Consider the following 24,409-nt stretch of genomic DNA (forward strand, 5'->3'; position numbering starts at 1 on the left):
CATATTTTGTAGCAAACTTTGTCAGGGACCCCTGACAATGTGCTGCGGACCCCACTTTGAGAACCAGTGCCCTACAGGACCCAATATGACGCATCCTCATACAAACCTGTGGCCCAGGCCAAATAAAGAGAAACAGACTCAATGCTTAATTAAATTTGTTGAACACGAAGAAAGCATTTAAAAGTCTCCTTCACCTCAGAAAGTCATGTTTTAACACCCATTTATACAGTATGCATATGTTTACAAATGTGCAAGAATTCTTCATACTTGACTACTAACAGGGACAAACACTTGTGGAATGCAACCTCAGTGGCCAACTGATCTGGGTCCCATTTCTCCCAAAATGGTCAGATATTTATGGCTGCAAATCACTGCTCCAGCATTCAGAGTGAGTGGAAACACCTCTGGGAACAGCTGCAAACACTCGAATCTCAGAACGGAGCGAGCCAGCGTGACAAAGGCCCTTAACCGGTTACGCAACAATTATCAATTCACTCTTCTCCCAACACCTCACGTAGTAGCTGTTTAAACAGGTGCTTCAAGCCTATGTCGGAATTATACTTTTCCAAAGCTGGAATTTTTTCAAATAGCTATTTGTGTGTGTGCGTGTGTAAATTAAGAGAGAGCACTTGGAGGTTACACACACAGAAACCTTTTCCAAGTTCATTCCTGACCCACAACTTTCACACTGAAATTAATAGATGTTTTTTTCCTTGTATGACTCACCACAGAATCTCATACTTTTTTTTAATGACCCATGAGGATACAACTGACATAATTAAAAATGGGTTTCTGATTTCAAATGTTCACACAACTTTAAAGATTAACCAAGTTAAACATGCTGGGTGACATGATATTAAATTAAATATGAAAAAAATAAAAATAAAAAATCATGCTCCTGTAAATGAGTGCAGTAATTAAAACAGGTACCATATTGTTTTATTTTGTCAGCCATGAAATAATTGAAAACTTGAAAATATTTCCAAACATGTCAATTTAACAATCTGATCCATATCGATAACAACCTACTATCTGAAACACGTCTTAGTTTTACTTCACAAGATCTGGCAATGATCTAGCAATGATCTAGCTAGCACATGACAGGCCAATAACCTAGTAATGTCTCTTCAGGTGTGGACTTGGGTGTGTTCAGATATCTCTTTGTGTGTAGAGCAAACACCATCCTCCAGGCCACCAAGGGGCCGTGAAACTGTGGCGTGATGCAAGAGAAATGTCCTGGAGGAGAGGGAGGAGAGAGGGGGGGCGTCTGTCCGTGGGTGTCAAGTCCTACCGGTCCGGTCTTTGGAGGCAGAACACTTTGGCTTTGTGGTCCCCGGCTGCCGTCACTGCTATGGAGGCGTCTCTGTCAGAAGTAAAATAAAAAAAAAATAAAAAAAACAAGGGCAGCAGTGACTCACTGAACTCTGGCATTACATTAATTACACAGAAGGACTGCTTTTAAGAGGTGCGACAAGCCCTTTTCATTGTCAAAATTCTCATCTCTCTTGATGCCTATCTGAGGGAAAACACAAATATTAAGTAAATGATCATCTGGGTTCAGTCCTCGCAGTTGTTGTTTTTTATATATTTTTTTGGCTTCAAACGATTCATACAGATGCTGATAAAAGCAAGACAGGAACACTGTAAAAGTGTTTTTTTATTTTAAATTTTCAACCCTGCTTTCAGAAATAATTTCTTGGGGAAAATCTACTCTATCTGCAACTGTAGGCCATGGAAAAGTATAGGGCTGTCAAAGTTATCACAGTTTTAAAAATAATTGTGCCATTTACGCATGTTCTACCCAGTAGCCAACTGGGCTATCATATCCGAAAAGAAAGCACTGCAGTCATCTCAAGTCGAGACTCAATCTTTATTGAAATGGTACTAGTATTATTAGACACTAAAGTGAGTTAACACATTGACTTTGTGGTAAAACAAGCTGTCAAATGTCTATTATTTAAAAAAGAAAATAATGTGAAATCACATGTGTTCTGTCTATGCACTATTCATGCATCATATTCGGTAATGTTTATTGACCATGATAGAGATGTCAGCCTTCATTGAAAAGATATTTTCAATTTTAATTTGAGTAGACTATTTCAACCTTAGGTTTGTCCAAAATCCCAAAACAATGAATTAGCAGTAGTGTTATAGAAGTTTGCTGAAGTGTAAAATAACCTTGTGGCACTTAACATTTTTCATTGGGGTTCTGTGATTTATCATGATTAACCATACAATTTCATTAACAGCCCTAGAAAAGCAAGATACTATGTTAAGGTACATGTTTTCAGAATCCAAAGCTTGTATACGATTTAAGGCCCCAATCAATTCATCACATGTGACAGTGAAATCTTGATGGATGTCATTATATGAAGAGGTAGACCATGTCTGAACATTTAGCATGCCATTTGTCTTTGAAGCTAGACCATAACATTATGGGGAAGACAGATGGTATTTAACAAGCAGTTGAGTGAGAGCCTGAAAGAGGGTCATTTCAACCCACCCATCCAGATATCCTGTCCAGGTCCAGCATTAGGGAACCTGTTTTTAAACACATACAAACGCACTGTTTTGCTCTCTTTCCCCCCATAGAAAAGTTCTGAGCTTTTCTGCCTTGACAATCATCACACCAGGCATGACAGGAATGGCGTTGTGAAATTCAGGTAAGAGGTGTTCACAGTTATTCCAATAATTCTTTGGGGAATCATGAGACCTGTTGTCAGACGACAGAACCGGGTCCAGACACATAAATTTGACAACCTTGTTCAGCGCAATTTCTGCCCGACATCCACACTGAAATAGTTCTATCAGAGAGCCCGCTCAGACTACCCAGGAAATCTAGAGTTCTCGCAAGAGCACAATGGAATTGTCTCTGCGAGACACTCTGGCAATGAGCAATGATGCACGTTACTTTTTCCCCTTGCATCCCGTGGAACCAATCAAATCGTATCTGATATAGGCAGGCCAGAGGCGAGCTAAACTGATGACGACAGCGCTGCAGCGTTGGAAACATTGATCGTAGTGTTATCTAATTGCGTCGAAGTCCGGAATCATTCAGAGTAAACATTGGTCTAGTGTTATCCAATTGCGTGCACTGAGATTTTCAAATGCATGCTTGGTGCCGCCCCTCGAGTTGGGCCATTACATTGTTCGTGGCCAGACCCTTAATCTTTCTAGATTATCAGGGTCTAGATTTTCCAGGCTACACTCAGACAGCATCACGGAATGAACTGCTTTCATATAGTGGATTTTACATACTGTTTTTTAGATAAATGAACTGCTTTTATATTGTGCTTTTCTACTCTAAACATTCATTCACACATTCTTGCACTGACAGAGGGGGCTGCCATGAAAGACATGCCAACCTGCACATTGGGAGCAGGTTTGGGGTACAGGGTATTGCTTCGACAGGGTCAGAAGGAACCAGACTCAAACGACTCCTCTGCATGGCAATGGATGAGAATATGACATGGCAGATCAATGTTTCCCACAGAATTGAATTCTATTTGTGGTGGTAGGTTTGCAGAATTAACTCGAATGCAACAGTTTTTAACAAATTAGTGCAGCGCGGTTATGATTCTAACCAGATTTAAGCACAATTTAGTACAACCAGGAAAATCATTGTGTGGTGGTCAATGTTGATATTGTGGTGGGCTGCCACAAATAAGTCAGTGTATGGGAAACACTGCAGATAAGAGACCTCTCAAACATGCTGACATTTTACATTGGCCCACTCTCAGGTGAGAACAACTGCCTGTTCAACTGCCTGTCCCATAAGAGTTCTCAATGTCAACTTGAGAACTCTTATGGGACAACGAAACTGCAGTGACACAATGGATTCTTAAAGTCAGCTTGAGATCTTCTGGAACTGCAACGAAACTGCAGTCTTGCACACAATTATATCAGTCAGGCTTACCATTCCATCCTCACTGAAGAGGTTTTTTTAAAAAGTCCTCCGGCACCGGATGGCCTTAACAACTCATATTTCAATATAGCCTTCTAGTTGCCATGGAACTGAAGCAAACACCATACAAACAAGAAACACTACAAGCAATGATGATGATAATGATAATGATGATGAAGAGTATGTTAAAATGCTGACCTCACATGTCATAGCAAACCACACAAACAAAAAAGTCTCAAAACCTACAGGCGGATACAGTATGGACCACAATGTTACAAGTGCACGTGAGACTATGCCGAGTCGGATCTGTGTCGTTTCATGACCCACCTGTTTAGTGTGAAGTCCAGGATCTCGGCACCATGTCCACGGTACTCTGATACCATGGATCCGGATCGGGCGTCCCAAAGCCGGACGACACCGTCCAGGCTGCAGGTGGCCACCAATGATGAGGATTCTTCCCACTGCAGATGGACTATACCTGCCTGTGGATCACACACACACACAATTACATAATCACAACTGACTTTACTCATAAAATACTTAACTACACCGATGTTTTGAGCTGCTACCATCAGGCCAGAGTGCCTCTGGCCAAAAAGTCACTATACACAAAATCCTTCATACCCAAGGCAATAAACACACACACACACACAATATACATCTTAAACAAACATCACACACACACACATAAAGACAGAACAGACATTGCCTTCAATCAAAGAAAATGTTATAACATGGCAACATGTTGGACAATAAAGCTTTTTGAATCATGAATCTTGACAGCTGACTTTAATCAGTAGGAGTTGAAGCAGAAATGTTCTAAAGAATTTTTGGCAGCACGAAGGATACATTTGCGCTGCCTTTAGAATGCAGCCAAATGAAAGTATTTTAGAAGGCAGCATTTTATAGAAATATCTGAATCCGACATGCCTCGTTGCCACCGAATACTATCTTATTTTCTTCAGTTTTGGTTACAGCCAAATGGCAGATTTAATCATGATGAGGGTAAGACTTTCATGACACGCTGCATTACATAACAGACACATAATGTGCTCTCCCCACAAAACGAAACTATGGGTCTATTTAGGGACGAAAAACAAGTCACAAACAAGTCTCTCCTCCATCTCTGGAAGCCCTCTTTCAGGATGTAGAACAACCCTGGGGTCTTTACTTTAGCAACATGAAGTATTGATTACTCCCAGAAAGGTCCATGCAGCCACTGACCTCATGCTGACACCTATGTCTCAGAGCCTGGGTGGACAGGTCATAAATAGCTAAGGTACCGTCCAGGTATGCAACTGCAACCAACGGCAAACTGAAAGGAAAAAAAAACAAACATAACATGTAATTACTGCAGGAACATAACACACCATTACTGCAATGCAAAAAAAATCTTCTGAACAGCACAGGATTCCTGGCATTGTGAACGCAGCAGTAGGTGGTTTCACTCACACTTTGCAGAAGCCCACTGACTCGACAGAGTTGGAGTCCTCTTCGTCCGTCATAGAGTCCTTCGCTTTGCCGCTCTCGATGGAGAAGGCACAAACAACCTAACAAATGTTTCACACGACTTAGTCAGCAAAGCCTCTGTATTCATTGAGAAAAAGTCCCGTAGCATTGATGTTAAAGTCTACCTCCCCCAAGGGGTAACTTCCCTCTTGATTGTAGTTAAGTCTGTGAGATCAGTTAATAGCCCATAACATAACAAAGTACAATTACTCATAATATTATGCCTCTGCTTCTTATCTCAGTTTCTATCTATTCATCCAAGGACTGAGCCTCTCTGTTTATCTCTCTATCTATCTCCTTGTATTCTGAGTTAGTCTATCAAGATGCACTATTGCATACCATACCATAGCACAGACTTGCGTACTCATTTTCTCAGATAGTCATGCCACATGCAATAGCGTTGATGTATGACATTGTTCAGATTGAGTTCATATTTCCGGCACAGGTAACTCTGTGTGAGCAGCTGGTGACCTACCTTGCCTGTGTTCGTGTTGATGAGCTTGGCCAGGCCATCCACGGAGCCCGTCAGGACCAGCGAGCCGTCCTTGTTGGTGTCAAGGCACGTTAGCGCCCCCTGGTGGGCATCACTACCTGTAAAAAAAAGAAAAGAATGACGCACACAACATTTGTTGGGATGGTTTTAAAATAGTTGGTTAAGATGGTTTAATTAATTTAATGATATCTTAAAACACTTACATACAGTTTTTACTTTCAATTTACTTTACATTCCTATGCAATTTCACACTTAATGCTGGACTAAAATGGAATTGAATGAAGTTAGTTCCTAAACTAAACTCCAGTTTAAATTTTAGCTACGGAATTCTAACTCGTCAGTGACACAGAGGAGAGGAAAGACTTGCCTTTAATGACATGTACGGCATTGCCCTGTTTAAGGTCCCAGATCCTCACTGAGCCGTCTTCATAACCAACCACGGCTCTCTTTCCTGAGGAAAAACAAACAAAGAAGAAGGTCTGTGATGCTGGGCAGAAACCAGGAGCTCATACATTGGACTGTGTACTATGTTGTGAGAGACCCCATATTACCAGGTGTACAGATTTATCTCTTGAAATATGTTTCCCCTTCTCTGTCTGTATACACAACTTTTAACTTTAACCCTATATGCAAAACAGCAATACACTTTAAGAAAGACACTGGACCACAGTCACATCTACATGACCTACCAGAGAGGCACATATCACAGCCTATCATGTCCATAGAGAGTCACTCCTGGTCCTAACAGCCATATCGGAAAGTCACCCATTTCCACCCGTGCCCTATTTCAGCCCATTTACGTGTATGTGTCACTTAATATAACTTTCTATACAAATTAAGACGACAGATTCCTAAAGAAACGCAAGCACCCACCCCATAAGTGTATCTAAATTAGTTATGTACCAAAAATTACATTGTGCAGTGACTGGAAGAGCTGTAAACAGTGTTGTAAGGCTGCATGTTCAAATCCGCTTGGAGCTCAAGAATACTTGATATACAGGCTAATTGCAAATATGGCAATGCATTATATTATTTTACATTAACAAAATGTAGAAAAATAGAACGGACTGGAAATAAAGTAGGCACTGATATTCTTTAAAATCTTGTTTCCTGTAAATGTTGTCAGTCATTCTTAATCTTCACAATTGGTGCACTGGCATGTTTAACTGTCAGCTGCAGTGTAATGTTAGATTATATGTAAGTTAAGTACAGAACTGACTGCGCTCAAATTTTTGTCTGTGCTCCTAAATGTTTTAACTTGGGCGCACAAGTGCTCCCAAAATTTTCAAACAAAATGGGCGGAAATTGGTGCTTTTACGATACAGTACACAGGCAGCTGATTTCCAAGGGTCTTGTTAATAATAATACCCTTATAAAATATTCACATAAAAACATTAACAATGACAACAAATAAAGGACGTTGGGACTAAACTTCCAACACACACCATCTCGCATGATCTTGCCAGTTGTTGCTTGACAGCTGGGGCCCTGAAAGGTCTTGCAGTCGCCTCCTGGGATCTTCCACATCCACACATTTCCATCCGCAGTGCCTGCCAACAGGACAGGGGCACATGGGTGCCACTCCAGCCACTGGGACAAAACCAGAGAGACATCAAGAAAACATTAGCTACTTCCAACCATAACTTCTCCCTCTAGTTGTCTGTTGTCAGTCTATCTGACGAGCTGTACAGTGCAAGATGAATTTCCTAAAGTATCGATTAAACATCTATGAATTTCCTAAAGTATCGATTAAACATCTATCTACACACACATACACACACTTTACAAAACCCAGTTAAAGATGCCAGCTGCAATTGATAAATGGCGGCGTCACCTACCTCCAAGTCTCCAACTTCAAAGGACCAGATCTCTTTTTTAGTCTCCACTTTCCACACCTTGATGAGGCCACTCATGTCTCCTGATGCAACAAGCTTGGAGTCATAGCTGAAGGTGGCACATGTCACAGAGTCTTTGTGTCCTAATATCAACAAGAAAACAAAGAAAGAAAGCAAACTTAAAAGTTGTGAACAACACGATCAGTGTGTCAGAGTTTGAGTGAGCATTACGTGGCATCACCGCAGTGAACAGACAGTCCAGATATAAAATATGTAAGCTTAAGTATTTACATAGCAAATTTTCAAGCACAATGGCAAATCAAAAGCGCTTCACACAGACATAGACAAAGACAACATAAACAATTAATATTAAGTCCATGGGCATTGGACAGTGATGATTCCCTTGGCCTCAAGAACACCACAACAACCACACTCACAAGATAACCACCCACTTCAAAGACAGCAGGAACGCACAAAGCCTATGGCTTACGGACTACAAGCCCGCGCCACAGAGCTGTGAGAGCAACATCCCTCTGCTCAACAACCTGAACCGCTTCTTTGCTCGCTTTGAAGCACAAAACAGCACCTGCCCAAAGAAGACACATCCCCCTCTACATGAGCAGCCCCTGTGTCTCTCTGCCAACAGCGTGAAGAGGACACTTGCTGCTATCAACACCCGTGAAGGCAACAGGTCCAGACAACATCCCAGGTCGCGGTGGCTGAAGGACTGCGCGAGGGGAGCTTAAGGATGTCTTCACAGACATCTTTAACACTTCCCTGAAGCAAGCCATCGTCCCATCATGTTTCAAAGCTGCCACCATCATACCTGTGCGAAGAAAACTGCTCCATCCTGCTTCAATGACTACCGCCCTGTGGCACTGACACCCATCATCATGAAGTGCTTCGGCGGCTTGTCATGTCACATATCAAAGCCATTCTCCCCCCCCCACCCTGGACCCCTTCCAGTTTGCATACCGAGCCTGTTGGTCTACAGAGGATGCAATCTGCTCTGCCCTCCACCCAGCCCTCACCCACCTGGAAAAAAGAGACTCATATGTGAGATTGCTGTTTATAGACTTCAGTTCTGCATTCAACACCATAATACCACAACAACTCATCTGCAAACTAGACAAACTGGGACTCAGTACCTACCTCTGCAACTGGCTACTGGACTTCCTCTGTCAGAGGCCCCAAGTAGTATGTGTTGGCAACAATACCTCAAGCAGCATCACACTGAGCACAGGGGCCCCCAAGGCTCTGCGTGCTCAGTCCGCTGCTCTTCACCCTGCTGACGATGACTGCACTGCAACCTACAGCAACAATCACATAGTGAAATTTGCTGACGACACAACTCTGGTGGGTCTCATCACTAAGGGCGACGAGACTCAATACAGGTTGGAGGTCGACCATCTGACCACGTGGTGCAGGGACAACAACCTCCTGCTGAACGTCAGCAAGACCAAAGAGATTGTTGTTGACTTCCGGAGAGGTCACACCCAACACCTGCCACTGACCATCGACGGTGCTGTGGTGGAGAGAGCGAGCAGCACCAAATTCCTGAGGGTGCACATCAGTGAAGACCTCTCCTGGACCACCAACACTGCATCACTGGCGAAGAGAGCTCAGCGCCGCCTGTACTTCCTGCGGAAACTGCAGTGCTCCACCAGCCATCATGACCACATTCTACCGAGGCACCATTGAGAGCATCCTCTCCAGCTGTATCGCTGTGTGGGGCGGAAGCTGCACTGAATACAACAGGAAAGCCCTGCAGCGCATAGTGAACACAGCTGGAAGGATTATTGGTGCTTCACTCCCTCCCTGAAGGACATTTACACCACCCACCTCACCCTTAAAGGCGACCAAAATTGCGAGTGATGCAAGTCACCCCGCTCACAATCTGTTTGATCTACTGCCCTCTGGGAAGAGGTAAAGAAGCCTGCGCGGCTCCAAGACTACCAGGCTCACCAACAGCTTCATACACCAAGCTGTAAGGATGCTGAACTCTCTCCCTCCTCTCCCCCCTCCACCCTCAGCTACATAACATCCTGGACATTGGACCCAAAATGGCCGTCTGCACTACTCCACTTGCACACTTGCACACTTGTACACTTGTACACATGTACACTTTACAACTTGGTGTTGTTGTCCTGAAAACACAACACTTCTGCTGCTCTTACATAACTTGCACCACTATGCCACTTTCTTTCTTACTTAGGTCAAACAGAACTACCCAAGCCTTTTATTGGCCTGACTTTGCACTAGTATTTTATTGACTGTCTATGCACAATTTCAACCAAATTTTGCTGCTCTTATTTTTTCATTTTTATATGTGCCCTCTTATTTACTTATTTACTTACTTTTTTGTTTACTTGAATTATGTTTGTCTGTGGACCTAAATTGGCAAAATATGTCTTGTCTTCACCGTGGGATAGTGAGAAACGTAATTTCGATCTCTTTGTATGTCTGGAACATGTGAAGAAATTGACAATAAAGCTGACTTTGACTTTGACTTTGACATGGTGCTTTTGAACAGGCTAGGCCATCAGTAGAGCTCGGGAAACATGTCAGCTGTCCTGGGGTGTGTTTCCCAAAACAATAGTTGCTAATAGAGTTACCAACTAAGTTACCAACTTCGTTGGTTGCAATGCAATTTCCCATTGCCAACCAACAAAGTTGCTAACAGGTTAGCAACTAGACAACAGGTTAGCAACTATGCTTTTGGGAAACGCAGCCCTGAGCGGTTTCTCAAGGCAGACCCAGGAAAGCCAGCCTACAGATCATCAGCTTGATGAGCGAAACTCAGACAGCGACACAGTGCAACATCACCTGTTAATGTACATAACATACACACACAAATAACACACACATACCTGTGCACTCAAGGAGCACCTCTCCATCACTCACGGTCCACACATAGGCCTTGTCATCCTCTCCCCCTGAAACTGCTAAACTGTTTGTTTGAGGGTCCAGACTGACACAGAAGACGGAGCCTGCCAAAGAACGCAGATTATGATACAGTTATGATGCGGCCTATACACTAAAAACCCTTACAATGAAGTTTGCTAAAGACATATATTATCGAGGTAAAGGAGATATCTATATTGACAAAAGTAGAGGTAACACTGAAAACATGACTAAAGTTTACAACGGGTTCTTAATCAAAGACGACTTAATCCATTACCAAAACAGCTTCAGAAAGCACAGCACCACAGCAATAGAGGACTACCATCATACGCACCAGTGTGACTGGAGAAGGTGAGTTCACTGTCATCTTGTTCTGCTTCCATCTCGTCCTCTGTCTCCCAGGCCTCATCGTCAGCTGCTGCCCCAGCATCTTCGAAGTCTACGTCTTCCAACTCTTCTGCCAGGTCATCTTCAGACATAACGATAAAAAAAATACATAGTTAATCCCCGAAGATGCTGTTTCTTGAGGGTTGCCCATGCCTTGTTGATATCACCAGTTTAACAGCAACGTTACTCACCTGGAGATTGTTCTGCATCATTGAGATCAATAACCTCGACAATCTCTTCGTCGCCATGCAGTTGTACTATGTCCTCAGAAGAATTATCCATACTTTCTGTCTCTACCCACGATACTAACGTATCGTATTTGCAAAGCAGATTGCTGTGCTAGGCTATGCTATTAGCTAACTAGTTAGCTTTTCAAGTTGGCAGCGAGGTCAAGATGAAAGATCTTGGGGAGGAACTCCGAAATGTCTGTTGCTAGAATAAATCCAGATCTTTATGAAGTTCTTGGCAGAATTGTACGGTTTCTGAGCCCCAACTAATCCGAAATCATGTTGGTCATCGTGAATAATTTCACGTGTTGGTTCATGGTTCCTTCGAGCCTCACGCCGGAATCTGCTTGACTGACAGATTGGTAAACCAACGACATCTATTCCAAGACAACGATTCCACGCCCAGTCAAGGCGGGACTTCCTTTAAAATCGGCCTCTCGTTCGTGTGTTCGTGAACTGTCGGCAGCTGTCGGTAACTGGGCTGCATATTTCTCGACCTGACGCGCTTATTATGACCGCCGCGCATGCCCAAATTTCCGTCAATGATTCCCGGGAACTGAAAGACTGGGGTACACGAAACTTGGTGGGCATGTAACCCCACATGGATAGCATGGAACCATCGTTTTTTGATCTGTAGCCCCCCCGCTGGACTGGACCCCCGAAAGGAGGGTAGGGCAGACACAGTTTTCTGTGAATATCTTGAGAACCGTAAGGTTTCGGAGGACCATTTTTTTTTGTATGTTGATCTCAAGGGGCCATGTCAACCCATTCCATAACCACTCATTTCATGTATAGCCACCTAGTTAAACACAAAAAAGTAAAAATTAGGTGTTGTAATCGCAGGTATCTGTGACCTAACATAGTCAAAACTGCACGAAATTGAAAGTGTAGGATCATTATGACACCCTCTGAATGCATGCCAAGTTTCGTGGAATTCCGTTCATTGGGGGCCACACAATAAATTAATTTATGTTAATATACACCAACTGGCCTGTAGGTGGCCGGAGACAGTTTTCTGTGAATATCTCGAGAACCGTAGGGCCTAGGAGGTCCACCTTTTTATGTATGTTGGTCTTAAGGGGCATGTCAACCCATCCCATTACCACTTATTTCATGTATAGCGCCACCTAGTTAAAAATTAAAAAGCAAAAAAATTAGGTGTTTTCATCACAATATCTCTGGCTGACAAGGTCAAAACTGCACAAAATTAAAAGTGTAGGATCGTTATGACACCCTCCGAATGCATGCCAAGTTTTGTGTACTTTCGTTCATGGGGGGCCTCATAATAAAATAATTTATGTGTACATTTAGTGACGTTCACCAACAAGGATTCCCGGGACACTGAAAGACCGGGGTACACAAAACTTGGTGGGCATGTACCCCCACATGGATAGCATGGAACCGCCATTTTTTCGTTTTGATCTGTAGCCCCCTGCTGGACTGGACCCCCCCGAAAGGAGGGTAGGGCAGACACAGTTCTCTGTGAATATCTTGAGAACTGTAGGGCCTAGGATGACCATTTGTTTCCGTATGTTTGCCTCCGGGGGTCATGTTAACCCATTTCATGTGCACACATGTGCACAAACAGATACACACACACACACACACATACATTCACAGTAATCATCATTATGACACATACTCACACAGTAGACATATGTCGGCTTGCATGCACAGGCACATCGCAGGCACACACACAAGCACAACACACACACACACACACACACACACACACACACTCACACACACACACCCACACACATAACATAAACATAACACAAACAATCAAGAATTTCTCAGAATTATGAACTGGCAAGATGGAGGTGGGGTTGTATAAAATGAATTTTACATGTGAAATCTATGAACTAATCATGTTTTGGTACTTGTTGTCTAGCAGATACCAGTGAGAATTGAGTGTGGATAATGCAATTTAGTGAGACAGTTAGAATCATATAGGCCTTTCAGCGTGATTTCTTTTTGTGGAAAAAATGTGCTGGACTGGGCGGCGGTCATATTTTGTACCGCTCTGCGGTACATCTAGTCTTACCAGCTGTCTATGGGATAAATAGGGAGGGAAAGTAATCTCATCGCCATCTAGTGGTTGCGTTCCTAGAGTTTAGCGGAGTGGATGGGATTTTTTTTTTAGAAAAAATATATCTCGGTGCCTATTGGATCTTAATTTAATGCCTTGTTAGGCACTGGGGTCACCTCAAGTTGCCATATGACTGCAGCTCCCACGTGTCCCAGCCTGCCGGGGGGCCTTAAAAAATATATATAATTCACTCAAATTTACATAACAGAATAAAACTTAAACTTCATTGGCCCAAAATGACTATTTAAAGTAGCAAGGCGCTGATGAAGTTCACGGTCAAATTAGGTTTTAAAAATAATGCGTCATTCATGCTACTGTTAGACACCTTTAGAAAATGTCAGAAAGGTAGGCCTACGTAAGAAGATTGTATGAGAGCGGGGCTCAAAAGCGAAAGGCTCGTCTAAAGACCATAGGCTATCTTGCAAAAAAAAAAAGGCTGCTGCCGTGTTTGAGTAGCCTAAACCACGTGAGAAAAACATAGAACTAGAACAGCTGTCAAGCAAGGGACAAGCCACATAATCGCAAAATATCGTCTTATTCTGAACAAAGTCAATAGTCGGAACATTAATGTCTAAACATAGGCCTAGTGTCACGGTTGATGGAGATAAAGTTACAACTCTGAGAACACTATAGCCATATGCCAACGACACCGGCAATGTTCCACATTCAGCTCGGAAGAGCAGCGCGACTTTGCCACGCTAGCGGAGAGTGCTCATGAGCAGAGCTGCCAACTCTCACACATTGGCCGTGAGACACACACATTTGATTAGTTTCACACGCTCACACGCCACACCCCCGATTTCTCACGCTGAAGTGTCCACCCGGTCGGTCAGATGCCTGAAAAATGAGTTTTATCTATAGATCTACCTGTTGAGCCACTGATCGACTAGTTATGCTTTCAGAGACGGTGAGAGGGTTCAAGAGCACCCCCTGTCTGGAATTTTCAAAATTTTCTCTCATTTACGATGCTACTTCAGAAGCCATCCCAGGCGCATTTCCCCGGCTTCAGGTATGCTGTGAGTATTATTGAGTATTTTTCACGCTGAAGTGTCAACCTGGTAGGTCAAATACATGGCAGATGAGGTTCAACTACACTAAACCTATACATACTGTATCACACATCGTGTGAACGAGCGGAATCTAAGCTTTCCAAAGATAGCGCCAAGTTGCTGTGATACAAGGATACAAGGATACAAGGAAGTTTATTGTCACATGCATATAGTTACTGGAAGTAAGAAATGCAGTGAAATTATGTCTGGTGTCAGCCTATTTGTGCATTAATGGGGTAAAAAGTGCAGTAGAAGAGGGGTTTAGTAGATTAAGTGGCAAGGGCTGCATAAAAAGGTGGGGGAGGATTGGGATTGGGTGGGGGGCACCAACAAGGAGCACCCAAGAGCAACAGGGGCAAGGAAAACTCCCTTACCAAGGAAGAAACCTTGGGCAGATCCACGGCTCAAGGGGCTAACCCAACTGCCAGGGGGTCTTGGTGTGTGTGTTGGGGGATGACAGGGGAGATGGGATAGTGTGCTGTGTATGTGGGGAGAGGGCAGTGTGCAATATGTGTGTTGGAGAAGCTTCCTCATGAGACAATGTGCTGTGTATTGGGGGCAGTGTGCTGTAAGTATGTTGGGGATGTGTGTTGGAGAAGCTTCCTGATGAAATAATGTGCTGTGTATGTAGGGGGCAGGGACTTACTATTGCAAGCAGAGTACTGTATGTAATGTATGTGAGTGATGACAGTGAAGATGTGTGTGTGGTGGGGAGGGGAGTGGAGCAGTGACTGTGTGTGTGTGTGTGTGTGTAGTGTGTAGGTGGGTAGGTGGGGGCAGTGTGCTGTAAGTATGTAGAGGATGTGTGTTGGAGAAGATCCCTGAAGACAATGTGCTGTGTATGGGGGGGGCAGTGTGCAGCAAGTATGTAGAGGAGGCTTACTGTAGCAAGCAGTGTGCTGCATGTATGTGAAGTGATGACAGTGATGATGTAAGTGTGTGTGTTGGGGGTCAGGGACTTACTATTGCAAGCAGAGCAAACTGTATGTAATGTATGTGAGTGATGACAGTGAAGATGTGTGTGTGGGCGGGAGTGGAGCAGTGTGTGTGTGTGTATGTGTGTAGTGTGTGTGTGTGGGTAGGTGGGGGCAGTGTGCTGTAAGTATGTAGAGGATGTGTGTTGGAGAAGATCCTGAAGACAATGTGCTGTGTATGTGGGGGCAGTGTGCAGCAAGTATGTAGAGGAGTGCTGTATGTATGTGAAGTGATGACAGTGATGATGTAAGTGTGTGTGTTGGGGATGGGGGTGGGGTGGGGTGGGGGTGGGGGGCAGAAAGGCTAGGCAATCAAGGACATGGGTAGATGGAGGAGAAATCAAAAATAATAAATAAAAAAGTGTGCAAAAGTTGGAGAAAGTCAGATATGTGTGTGTGTGTGTGTGTTTTGACGTGTGATGAAATAAGAAAATAAATAAAAAGGTCTGTAGCATAGGGAGAGGGATGTAAAAGTGCTAAAAAGTCTTGTAGGTGTGTGTGTGTGTGTGTGTGTGTGGGGGTCATGAGTGCTGAGGAGTGAATGAGTGCAAAGTCAGTATAGTGTGAGTTCAGAGTTGGGAAATGTTTGAGAGTGCTGAGGAGTGAATGTGTGCAAAGTCAGTATAGTGTGAGTTCAGAGTTCGGATGGCCTGGGGATAAAAACTTCTCCTGAGTCTCTCAGTTCTGGCTTTGTGACTACATAGGCGTCTTCTTGATTTCAGCGGTAGGAATAATCCATTGTTAGGATGAGAAGAGTCCTTCAGAATCTTTTGGGCTCTTAGGAGTACTCTTCTGGAATAGATATCTTGTAGAGCAGGGAGTTGAGTTCTTATAGTAACGTTCAGCTGAGCGCACTACTCTCTGCAGAGTACTACAATCTCTAACTGTGGAGTTCCCATACCAGGTGATGATGCTACCAGTTAGAACACTCTCAACCGCTGAAGTGTAGAAGGCCTTCATGATGGATGTAGAAACTTTGAATTTCCTTAGCTGACGAAGGAAGTAGAGTCGTTGTCTGGACTTCTTCAGAACATATTGAGTGTTAACAGTCCATGTTAAGTCTTCAGTAATGTGGACACCAAGGTATTTAAAACTTGTGACTCTCTCTACAGGTTGCCCAGCTGATCATTAGTGGGGTGTAACTGTAGTTCTGCTGCTGCCTTCTGTAATCCACTACCATTTCCTTGGTTTTATTGATATTCAGTGTCAAGCTGTTAGATTGACACCACTGTGCCACCTCATCAACCTGATCCAAGTAGAACTGTTCATTGTTGTTACTAATCAGGCCCAAGATCACTGTGTCATCTGCAAACTTGATGATGGAGGTATGACTACTGTTGGCTTTGCAGTCATGTGTGTAGATGTTGTACAGCAGTGGACTCAAAACACAGCCTTGGGGAGCACCAGTGCTGATGGTTAATGAGTCAGATGTCAGACCCCCCACTCTAACCACTTGTGAACGGTTGGTGAGGAAGTCAAATATCCAGTGACACAGGGTGGTGTTCAGTCCTAAGGCCTTCATCTTTGTGACCTTTGTGATAATGGTTCGCGAGAAAATTAACATTGAACTGACATGCAATTTAGGCTAAGCATATTTGCATTTTGCACACAGAGCACACCCATTACTCTCGGTTAAATATTTCACTAACCCTTCACACAACACATGGAAAACCCAATGTCACAATAAACAGCAAACCGTACCGAATACGAGGATATAAAGCATGCCTCTGTGCAATAAGTGGTTCCTGAGTAATCCGGTTTTGAAATTGCAACACATTTCTACATAGTCTCATTGGGGCGAAATTATAATGTATTCTAATATAAACTATTTGTCAGTACATTACAGTTTTGTAAATTGCTCAGCCATAGATTATCCCACTATCATGGTTCTTATATTGTCAGGTTCCAGCCAATCCCAGATAAATTAATATATTTCTATTGGCATGCTTCCTAGGGACATTAATGCAAAAATATGAAGAAAATCAAATAATGAGACACAAATATTGATATAAAGCCTGACATAAGCCATATGCTAACATTCACATCATACATTCCCAGATATGGGTACATCCTGAAAAAAAGGAAGAGCATGTACAGTAGGCTATAGGCTAGATGGCCATTACAATGACCAATATCTTATCTTAAATGAACTAGCTGAATAACATAGATGACCACTTCTGCAAAATGTACACACATTTCTGAACTGTGAATTGTAGCATTTATGTTTTCACCATATCACCATAACTATTCCACCTGTGTGTGCATGGTTATAAGTGCAAAATAGTTTAGGCTACAGCACAAATCTTTCCATAAAAATAAGTCTGACCTTTGAATTTATTTTGAAAGTGCACCTGATTGATGCATTTAAAAGTTAAAATATACAAACATTTCTTAAATTCTTACAAAACACCGACACAGCATCAGATGAATGCAGGTTCAGGCCGAGGTCCTAGTAGTAGATCCCTTTGATACCAATATTAATTAAACTCTGGGACCCTGGTCCCTACACCTGAGAACCACTGATGTACGTTTTTTTTTACTGTACGGTAATAATGCTGAATGAGTCAAACAAAAATTTCCGCAGCAAAATTTTGGTTGGCCCCACCAAATCTCACTCCAAGGTTTTTTGAAAAGTTGGCAGCCCTGCTCATGAGTCTTTTTCAAAACTGGGATTCGTTAAAAATAGAAATCAATGAGCCAGCGCAGATTAAAACAAATGTCTCTGATATCCATTGATATTCTGCACGATTTGGATTTGACAATGAAGAAAAACTTCAAAAGTTAGGAATAGCCTATGTTGGCTATTTCATAAGGCATTAGTTGTCAATGCTATGGTTTTTGTTTTGTGAAGGAAGTTGAATGCTGCCTGATGTGAGTAGGCCAGTTGTTGCAGTAAGGACGTCTTATCTATGAGTTGATGGTTCAATTGCTGCTCTGTAAGGATGCTGCTGGTGTGAGTAGGCTTGTTTGGTGTTGTTGCTGCACCAACGTTGCAGTGATGATGTATGAGTAGGCCTGGTTCAATTGTCGGCCTATGTTACCTTGGAGGGGGCCCCCACACAGAAAATGTAGGGGCCCATGACCACCTTAATCCGCCCCTGCCGCCGGGCCCTTTTTCTACCCCCTTGCTGTTTGCTGCCTCCATTAAAAAAAAGATAGAGAAAAGAAAATAAATAAATAAAATGCATACATATTTTCTGAAAAACAAAAATATAGTAGACCTAGGCTAAACGAGTAACTGGTTGGGAAAAAACACGAGTTGACTAGCAACATGAGTTGACTGGCAACAACTGGCTTTTGGCGCTATCGCTGCTGAGGGTTAACATGCGTGTGACTCTTTCCCGGCCTGGATGAGTCTATTTTGGTAGGTCGGGCCTGGTACTTGGATGGGAGACCGCCTGGGAATAGCTCATGGCCCCCCCAAGTCCCAATTGCTCAACCTGGGATCAGAGAGAAGGATGCCCCCTGGTGGCACATTGCAGGAGTACAGGTGCTGCCGACACTCAGGGATTAGGGGGTATGTATTAATATGATTTGTGCATTAACCCTTTGCTTTCCAACAGGTGAAATTAAGTGCTTAACATTTTACCTTTGCTTCTCACCACACCTATTCCCAGCTATATGATTAAGACTCTGGTATTTCACCTGAGGTCGATCTGGTGGTGGTAGGGATGTTGGCAGAGTCAGAGCTGGCCTCCATCACCTGTGCTGCCTGAGGGTGTTTTATCCAGCCAAACTTTGTCTTTGGGCTGCTCTGGTCTCGGATGTGTCAGCCCCAAGACACCGGCCAAACAGGGTGTAGCCCCAGCTAGATTTGTACTTTTTCACAAAGTTCATAGCAGTCTTGTCATGCTCGAGAACTGCTCGAGAACTGCCAGCAGTAGCAATCTTCTGCCTGCGGTCAGCTGGCACTAGGTGGCGGTCACTGTTGTCTACCAGTTCTAGAAGCAGCAAAGCCAATGCCTATACACTTCCTCTATTCCTGGCAGATTCAGATGTCCCTAGGCCATCAGCACATCCTGCAGTGCAACTCTGTCCTCCTCCTCTTCCACCTGTTCTGCTTGTGTAGGGATGGCATGTTTCCTACAGATGCGGTCAATAGGATCCTCGTCTGACTCTGTAGACATGTCAACACCATCATCTGCCATCTCCTCTACATTTTGTCCAGTCCACTCGTCTTCTTCATGGGACTGCTCTTCTTCAGCTGCAAATATGCAATTGTACAAATCACAGATGTGTCTGGGCAGTTAGAACAACCACTTGTAGATTCATTCCTACACAGATATGCCAATAACATGCACGGTTTCTTTGTTTCATAAAATTAAAAGTTAACTTTATACCATATTGGCTGTCATTGCTAAGAATATGCATGAAAACTGTAGGGATATCCTTGCTTCATATTTGTATATTGTTTAAGTGTGCGATTAAGCACTTTACCTTTCTTGGTGTAGTAATCCCTTGCAGTGAAGCTGGTTGACTGGCACATGGCATACTCAACACTAAGGAGCTCCTCCTCATCTGGGTCCTTGTATTCATCAGGGTAGGGAATAGGAGCAGCAAAGTTGGGCTTCAGGAGATGATCTTTGCCGAAGAGCAGCCCAGCCTGCTGAGTGATGCGCTGGTGCCGTGCCTCCATACTGTACATGACGTCTGCCGACCCTGACCACCCGCAACCCGGAGTGATTCCATGCGGTTGTTCCACTGCACAGCAAATGCAACCAGGTATACCTGAAACACATGACCATTTGATGTATTATTGTATATGCTTTGCAGAGATGATGCACTAAAGCTATGTAATAAAATGCATTATTGATAGAAAGTTTCTACATCTTAATCATGGAGAGATTTCAGATGTGCAAAAGGTGTCTTCATAAGTTAGGGTGCCTCTGAATTCTTAATGGTGAGTAATGCTAAAAATTGTTAATTGAATAATTAATTAAATTATTAATTGCACAAAAAAACAGCTTTTTTTAAAAACAAAAAAAATAGATTAGATTCCCCATGGAAACTGTTGGTAATGTAGCATATTGATATTGAAGTATTGAAGAATCAGATGAAAATACAGTTGCTTAATATGTAAAGGCTTGTGGGTGTACAATACATAATATTGATCATTTAAATGGAAAAATCGCATAGGCCTATTATTTAGGAGGATTACCCTCATGGCTTGAATTATCTTTTTGTCTTTAAGGGGGTCTCTCTCTCATAAAAAGTTGGCACATCCAGTACATAGCCTAAAGGCGATACAATGCCTGTGCCATGTGTTTCTGTTCCTTGTGCCTGTGTCTCCGCCCCTCACCTGATCCTCGTTAGTCTACTATAGTGGGGGGCCTTAAGCACATTTTCACGCACATTCATCTAAAAGCGCCAAATTTGGCACAGATATAGCGTAGGTCATACTGGAATGATTTAGCTAGGGCGCCGGAGTCAGCGGCCCTTGGGGCCAAGATGGCGGCCAAATCCAATATGGCCGCTGCGCGAAAAGGGTTCCGGCTATAACTTTTGAACTACATGAGTTACAAATACAAACTTGATATTTTTTCAGCTTAATTGATCATGGGGAATATATAGGAATCTTAATATTTATGAACCGGTGCATCTGGACCCCTTATTCCTCCAATTCTAATATGGCCGCTGTCCAAAAAAGCAGTTTTGGCTGTAGTATGGGGCCTTACACCCCATTGTTTGTGCAAATTAATCTACAAGCACCAAATTCGGCACGGATGCAGCTGAGGGCATAATGAAATGATTCAGCCAGGCCGCCTGAGCCAATGGTCCCTGAGACCAACATGGCAGCCAAATCCAAAATGGTTGTCGCCTGAAAGGGATTCGGCTATAGCTTTGGAGCCAGATAAGATACAAATACAAACTTGATGTCTATTTGACCTTTTTTGATGATGGGAAACCCATAGGAATACTTACATTTATGATTGGGTATATCAGGACCCCCCAAATTCCCTAAATTCAATATGGCTGCTGTCCGAAAAAGGGTTTTGGCTTCAAATTTTGAACCAAATGCGCTACAAATGAGGATGTTGTGTCTATTTTTAGTTTATTGACCACAGGAAGTCTATTGGCATATTTATATGTATGCTTGTGTAAGTCTGAAACCTGTATTCTTTTCAAGACTTTGGTTGAAAATCTTTTTTTACCACAACTATGAAGGTTATTCTCAATGTGTATTAATTTCCTTATAAAAGTGGAATGCTTTCAGTGTACCACAGGTGAATACATTTCAAAATGTAATCATATAAGAAAGAATAAGACATTAATTATTATTGCAAGGCAATATTTATAGTATGTCAAATTGTTAAAAGAATAATATAGTCAATTTGTCCAAAACTCTTCAAAGGTTTGCTTTGCATATAAAAAAAACAGCAATAACATAAAAATAACAACAGATAATTCTCATGGTCTCTCTCATGAATTTTTGCCTGAAGAAGACTCAGCAGGGTCGAAACGTTGCCTGTTGTGCATTAAATATATGGGAGTCAAAAGCAGTGTGGCGGACATTATATTTTTTCAATTGAGTAAGTTTTAATTTGTCCTGCACCTGCCAGAAGGTGTGATGTGCACACAATAACTGTTTGCTCTCTCATGAATTCTCATTCTCATGGTCTCTCTCACAATTGTAGTCATAAGAACAAAACACTTATACAAAAAAGTACACCTGGTTAGGAAGGAAGTTGGTAGGAAAGGAAGTAGTTGGCTAAACACTGTTGTTGGTCATCTTTTGAGACCACAGGTGACCATCCAGAGGTGGGTGTGGAGGATGCCTTAATCTACCTGCTTCATAGAACACACTCTCACCTGGACAGGGGCTGGCAGTATTGTGAGGATCATGTTCTTCGATTTCTCATGTGCTTTTAACACCATACAGCCTATGCTGCTACGTGACAAGCTTTGAAGGATGCAAGTAGACACCTCCACAACATCATGGATTACTGATTACCTGACTGACAGATCACAGGTTGTGAGAATAAAAAAGGGTGTGTGTCTGAACAGGTAGTCAGTCGCATAGGAGCACCACAAGGGACTGTGTTGTCTCCTTTTCTTTTCACACTGTACACCTCAGACTTCCAGTACAACTCTGAGTCATGTCACCTGCAGAAGTTCTCAGACTGTACGGTGTTTGAACCGGCAACCTTCTGGTTACAAGTCTGAAGCGCTAACCAGTAGGCCACGGCTGCCCCAAAGAAGGGTCAGAGCAGACTCTATTTTTTGAGAAAGCTTAGGTCTAAGCCCTAGCTAAATCATTTCAGTATGACCTGAGCTACATCTGTGCCAAATGTGGTGCTTGTAGATAAATTGGCGCAAACAATGGGGTATAACTACAGTCAAAACTGCTTTTTTGGACAGGGGCCATATTGGAATTGGAGGATTAAGCTGTCCAGATATACTGGGTCATAAATATAAACATTCCTATGTGTTTCCCATGATCAATTAAGTTGAAAAAGACATCAAGTTTGTATTTGTAGCTCGTGGTGAAAAGCTAGTCGGAACCCTTTTCGGGCAGCGGGCATATTGGATTGGCTGCCATCTTGGCTCCGAGGGTCTCTGGCTCCGGCGCCCTAGCTAAATCATTTCAGTATAACTTGAGCTACAACTGTGCCAAATTTGGCGCTTTTAGAAGAGATTGCGCAAAACGACCTATTTATGTGCTTAAGCCCCCCCACTATTAGTTTAATTATGATTTCCAGCCCTGTGTTTACCTGTCTCTTGTTTTACCTTGTTCCTTGTCCACCTGTGCCCTGTTAACCCCTGTGTATTTAAACCCTCTGTCTCTCATTAGTCTTTGTCGGTCATTAATGTTGTTGTCCGTATCGTGGTTTGCTAAGTTCTATTCAAGATTCCTGTTTGCTCCAAGTTTGCCTTGCCTTGCCCTACCTTGCACTTTGGTCCAGCTCCTCCCTGCAAATCATTACAGAATGACCGACCATATCATGGACCTAGCAGCAAGTTATTCAATTTTGACTCTGACATGCCGATCCATTTAATGCCCTGGGAGCTTTTCTGGAGACGACTGGTCCTCTGAGGAGGACTGGCAAGGTCCCACTCTAGCTCAAGTCCCAGCCCCGACCTCAATCCCAGCTCCCCGACGCGCTCCAGCCCCGGCTCCTCGACGCCCTGCAGTTCCATCTGCGGTCCCCGCTCCGGACCCGGCTCCTCGACGCGCTCCGGTCCCGACTCCTTCCTGCTCCTGAGCTCCCTGTTCCTATGACTCCACTCCCCGCTCCAGCTCCAGTCCAGAGTCCGACTCCGACTCCAGTCCCGACTCCGACTCTAGTCCGTATAGCCGAGTCGGCTTCGGTGCCTTCTGCCCAGCCACTTGATCCACCGTCCCTGTCCAGCCGCCCACCCCACTTAACCCCACTAATGGGGAAATAAGGGGAACTCGCCCAACTGTGCGACATGTGCAACTCAAAAGCAGGCCTACATACATACTGTAGTGTAAAGTAACATACAGACAAAGACATAACAGAACCCATGTGCACCTGGTTACTGTCAAAGGCATGCAATAATAAAGCAGGGACAAGCTAGAGACAAAAGGCAAAATGCCGAATATAATTAAATTAATTAGTGCGATGTGGATCACAGCATTACGCACACCTCTGTCAATAGCACACCTCCCACACAGTATGGCCGGAAACATGCTTCTGATAGCCGGGGCAAGGTTCATCTTGGGACTGTGTGCCAGCCACGTGTAATGTTGCTCATGATGTGAATCATCCTCCTCATCTTCACTGTCTGTATCACCATGTGTCTTGCTCACTGTCTGCCTCATCTTTTGACAATGTGAACATTTCAGCTTCTTAACAGGGTGTAATTGTACTTCATCCCACACGCGTAACTGCCGAAGCCTTTCTCCCCCAGGTATGCCCCTGGCGGTGCAGGGCAGTTGGCGTTGGGACAGCAGATCATGGCTTTCATCACACCAACTGGCCGCCAGAGGAAGTCCAGTTCGATGGTGTTTTATGCCCCCAATGTCGTCTTCCAGGCAGCGCTGCCACCGTCGACTTAAAGGCACCTTATCC

General features: G+C 43.4%; 1 protein-coding gene across 1 annotated transcript; it reads right to left on the reverse strand.

Moving 5' to 3' along the window:
• Positions 1 to 853: 853 nt before the first annotated feature.
• LOC125288933 (angio-associated, migratory cell protein) lies at positions 854 to 11,621 on the reverse strand. Its single transcript, XM_048235649.1, has 11 exons — positions 11,224 to 11,621; positions 10,980 to 11,114; positions 10,612 to 10,731; positions 7,745 to 7,884; positions 7,352 to 7,496; positions 6,274 to 6,357; positions 5,889 to 6,004; positions 5,357 to 5,454; positions 5,129 to 5,219; positions 4,232 to 4,386; positions 854 to 1,363 (listed from the first exon to the last, which is right to left on the reverse strand). The coding sequence occupies exons 1-11, from the start codon at positions 11,312 to 11,314 to the stop codon at positions 1,288 to 1,290; spliced, it is 1,251 nt and encodes a 416-aa protein (XP_048091606.1). The 5' UTR covers positions 11,315 to 11,621; the 3' UTR covers positions 854 to 1,287.
• Positions 11,622 to 24,409: the final 12,788 nt, after the last annotated feature.

The sequence above is a fragment of the Alosa alosa genome, chromosome 23 (assembly GCF_017589495.1).
Source record: "Alosa alosa isolate M-15738 ecotype Scorff River chromosome 23, AALO_Geno_1.1, whole genome shotgun sequence".
NCBI classification, from domain to species: domain Eukaryota; kingdom Metazoa; phylum Chordata; class Actinopteri; order Clupeiformes; family Clupeidae; genus Alosa; species Alosa alosa.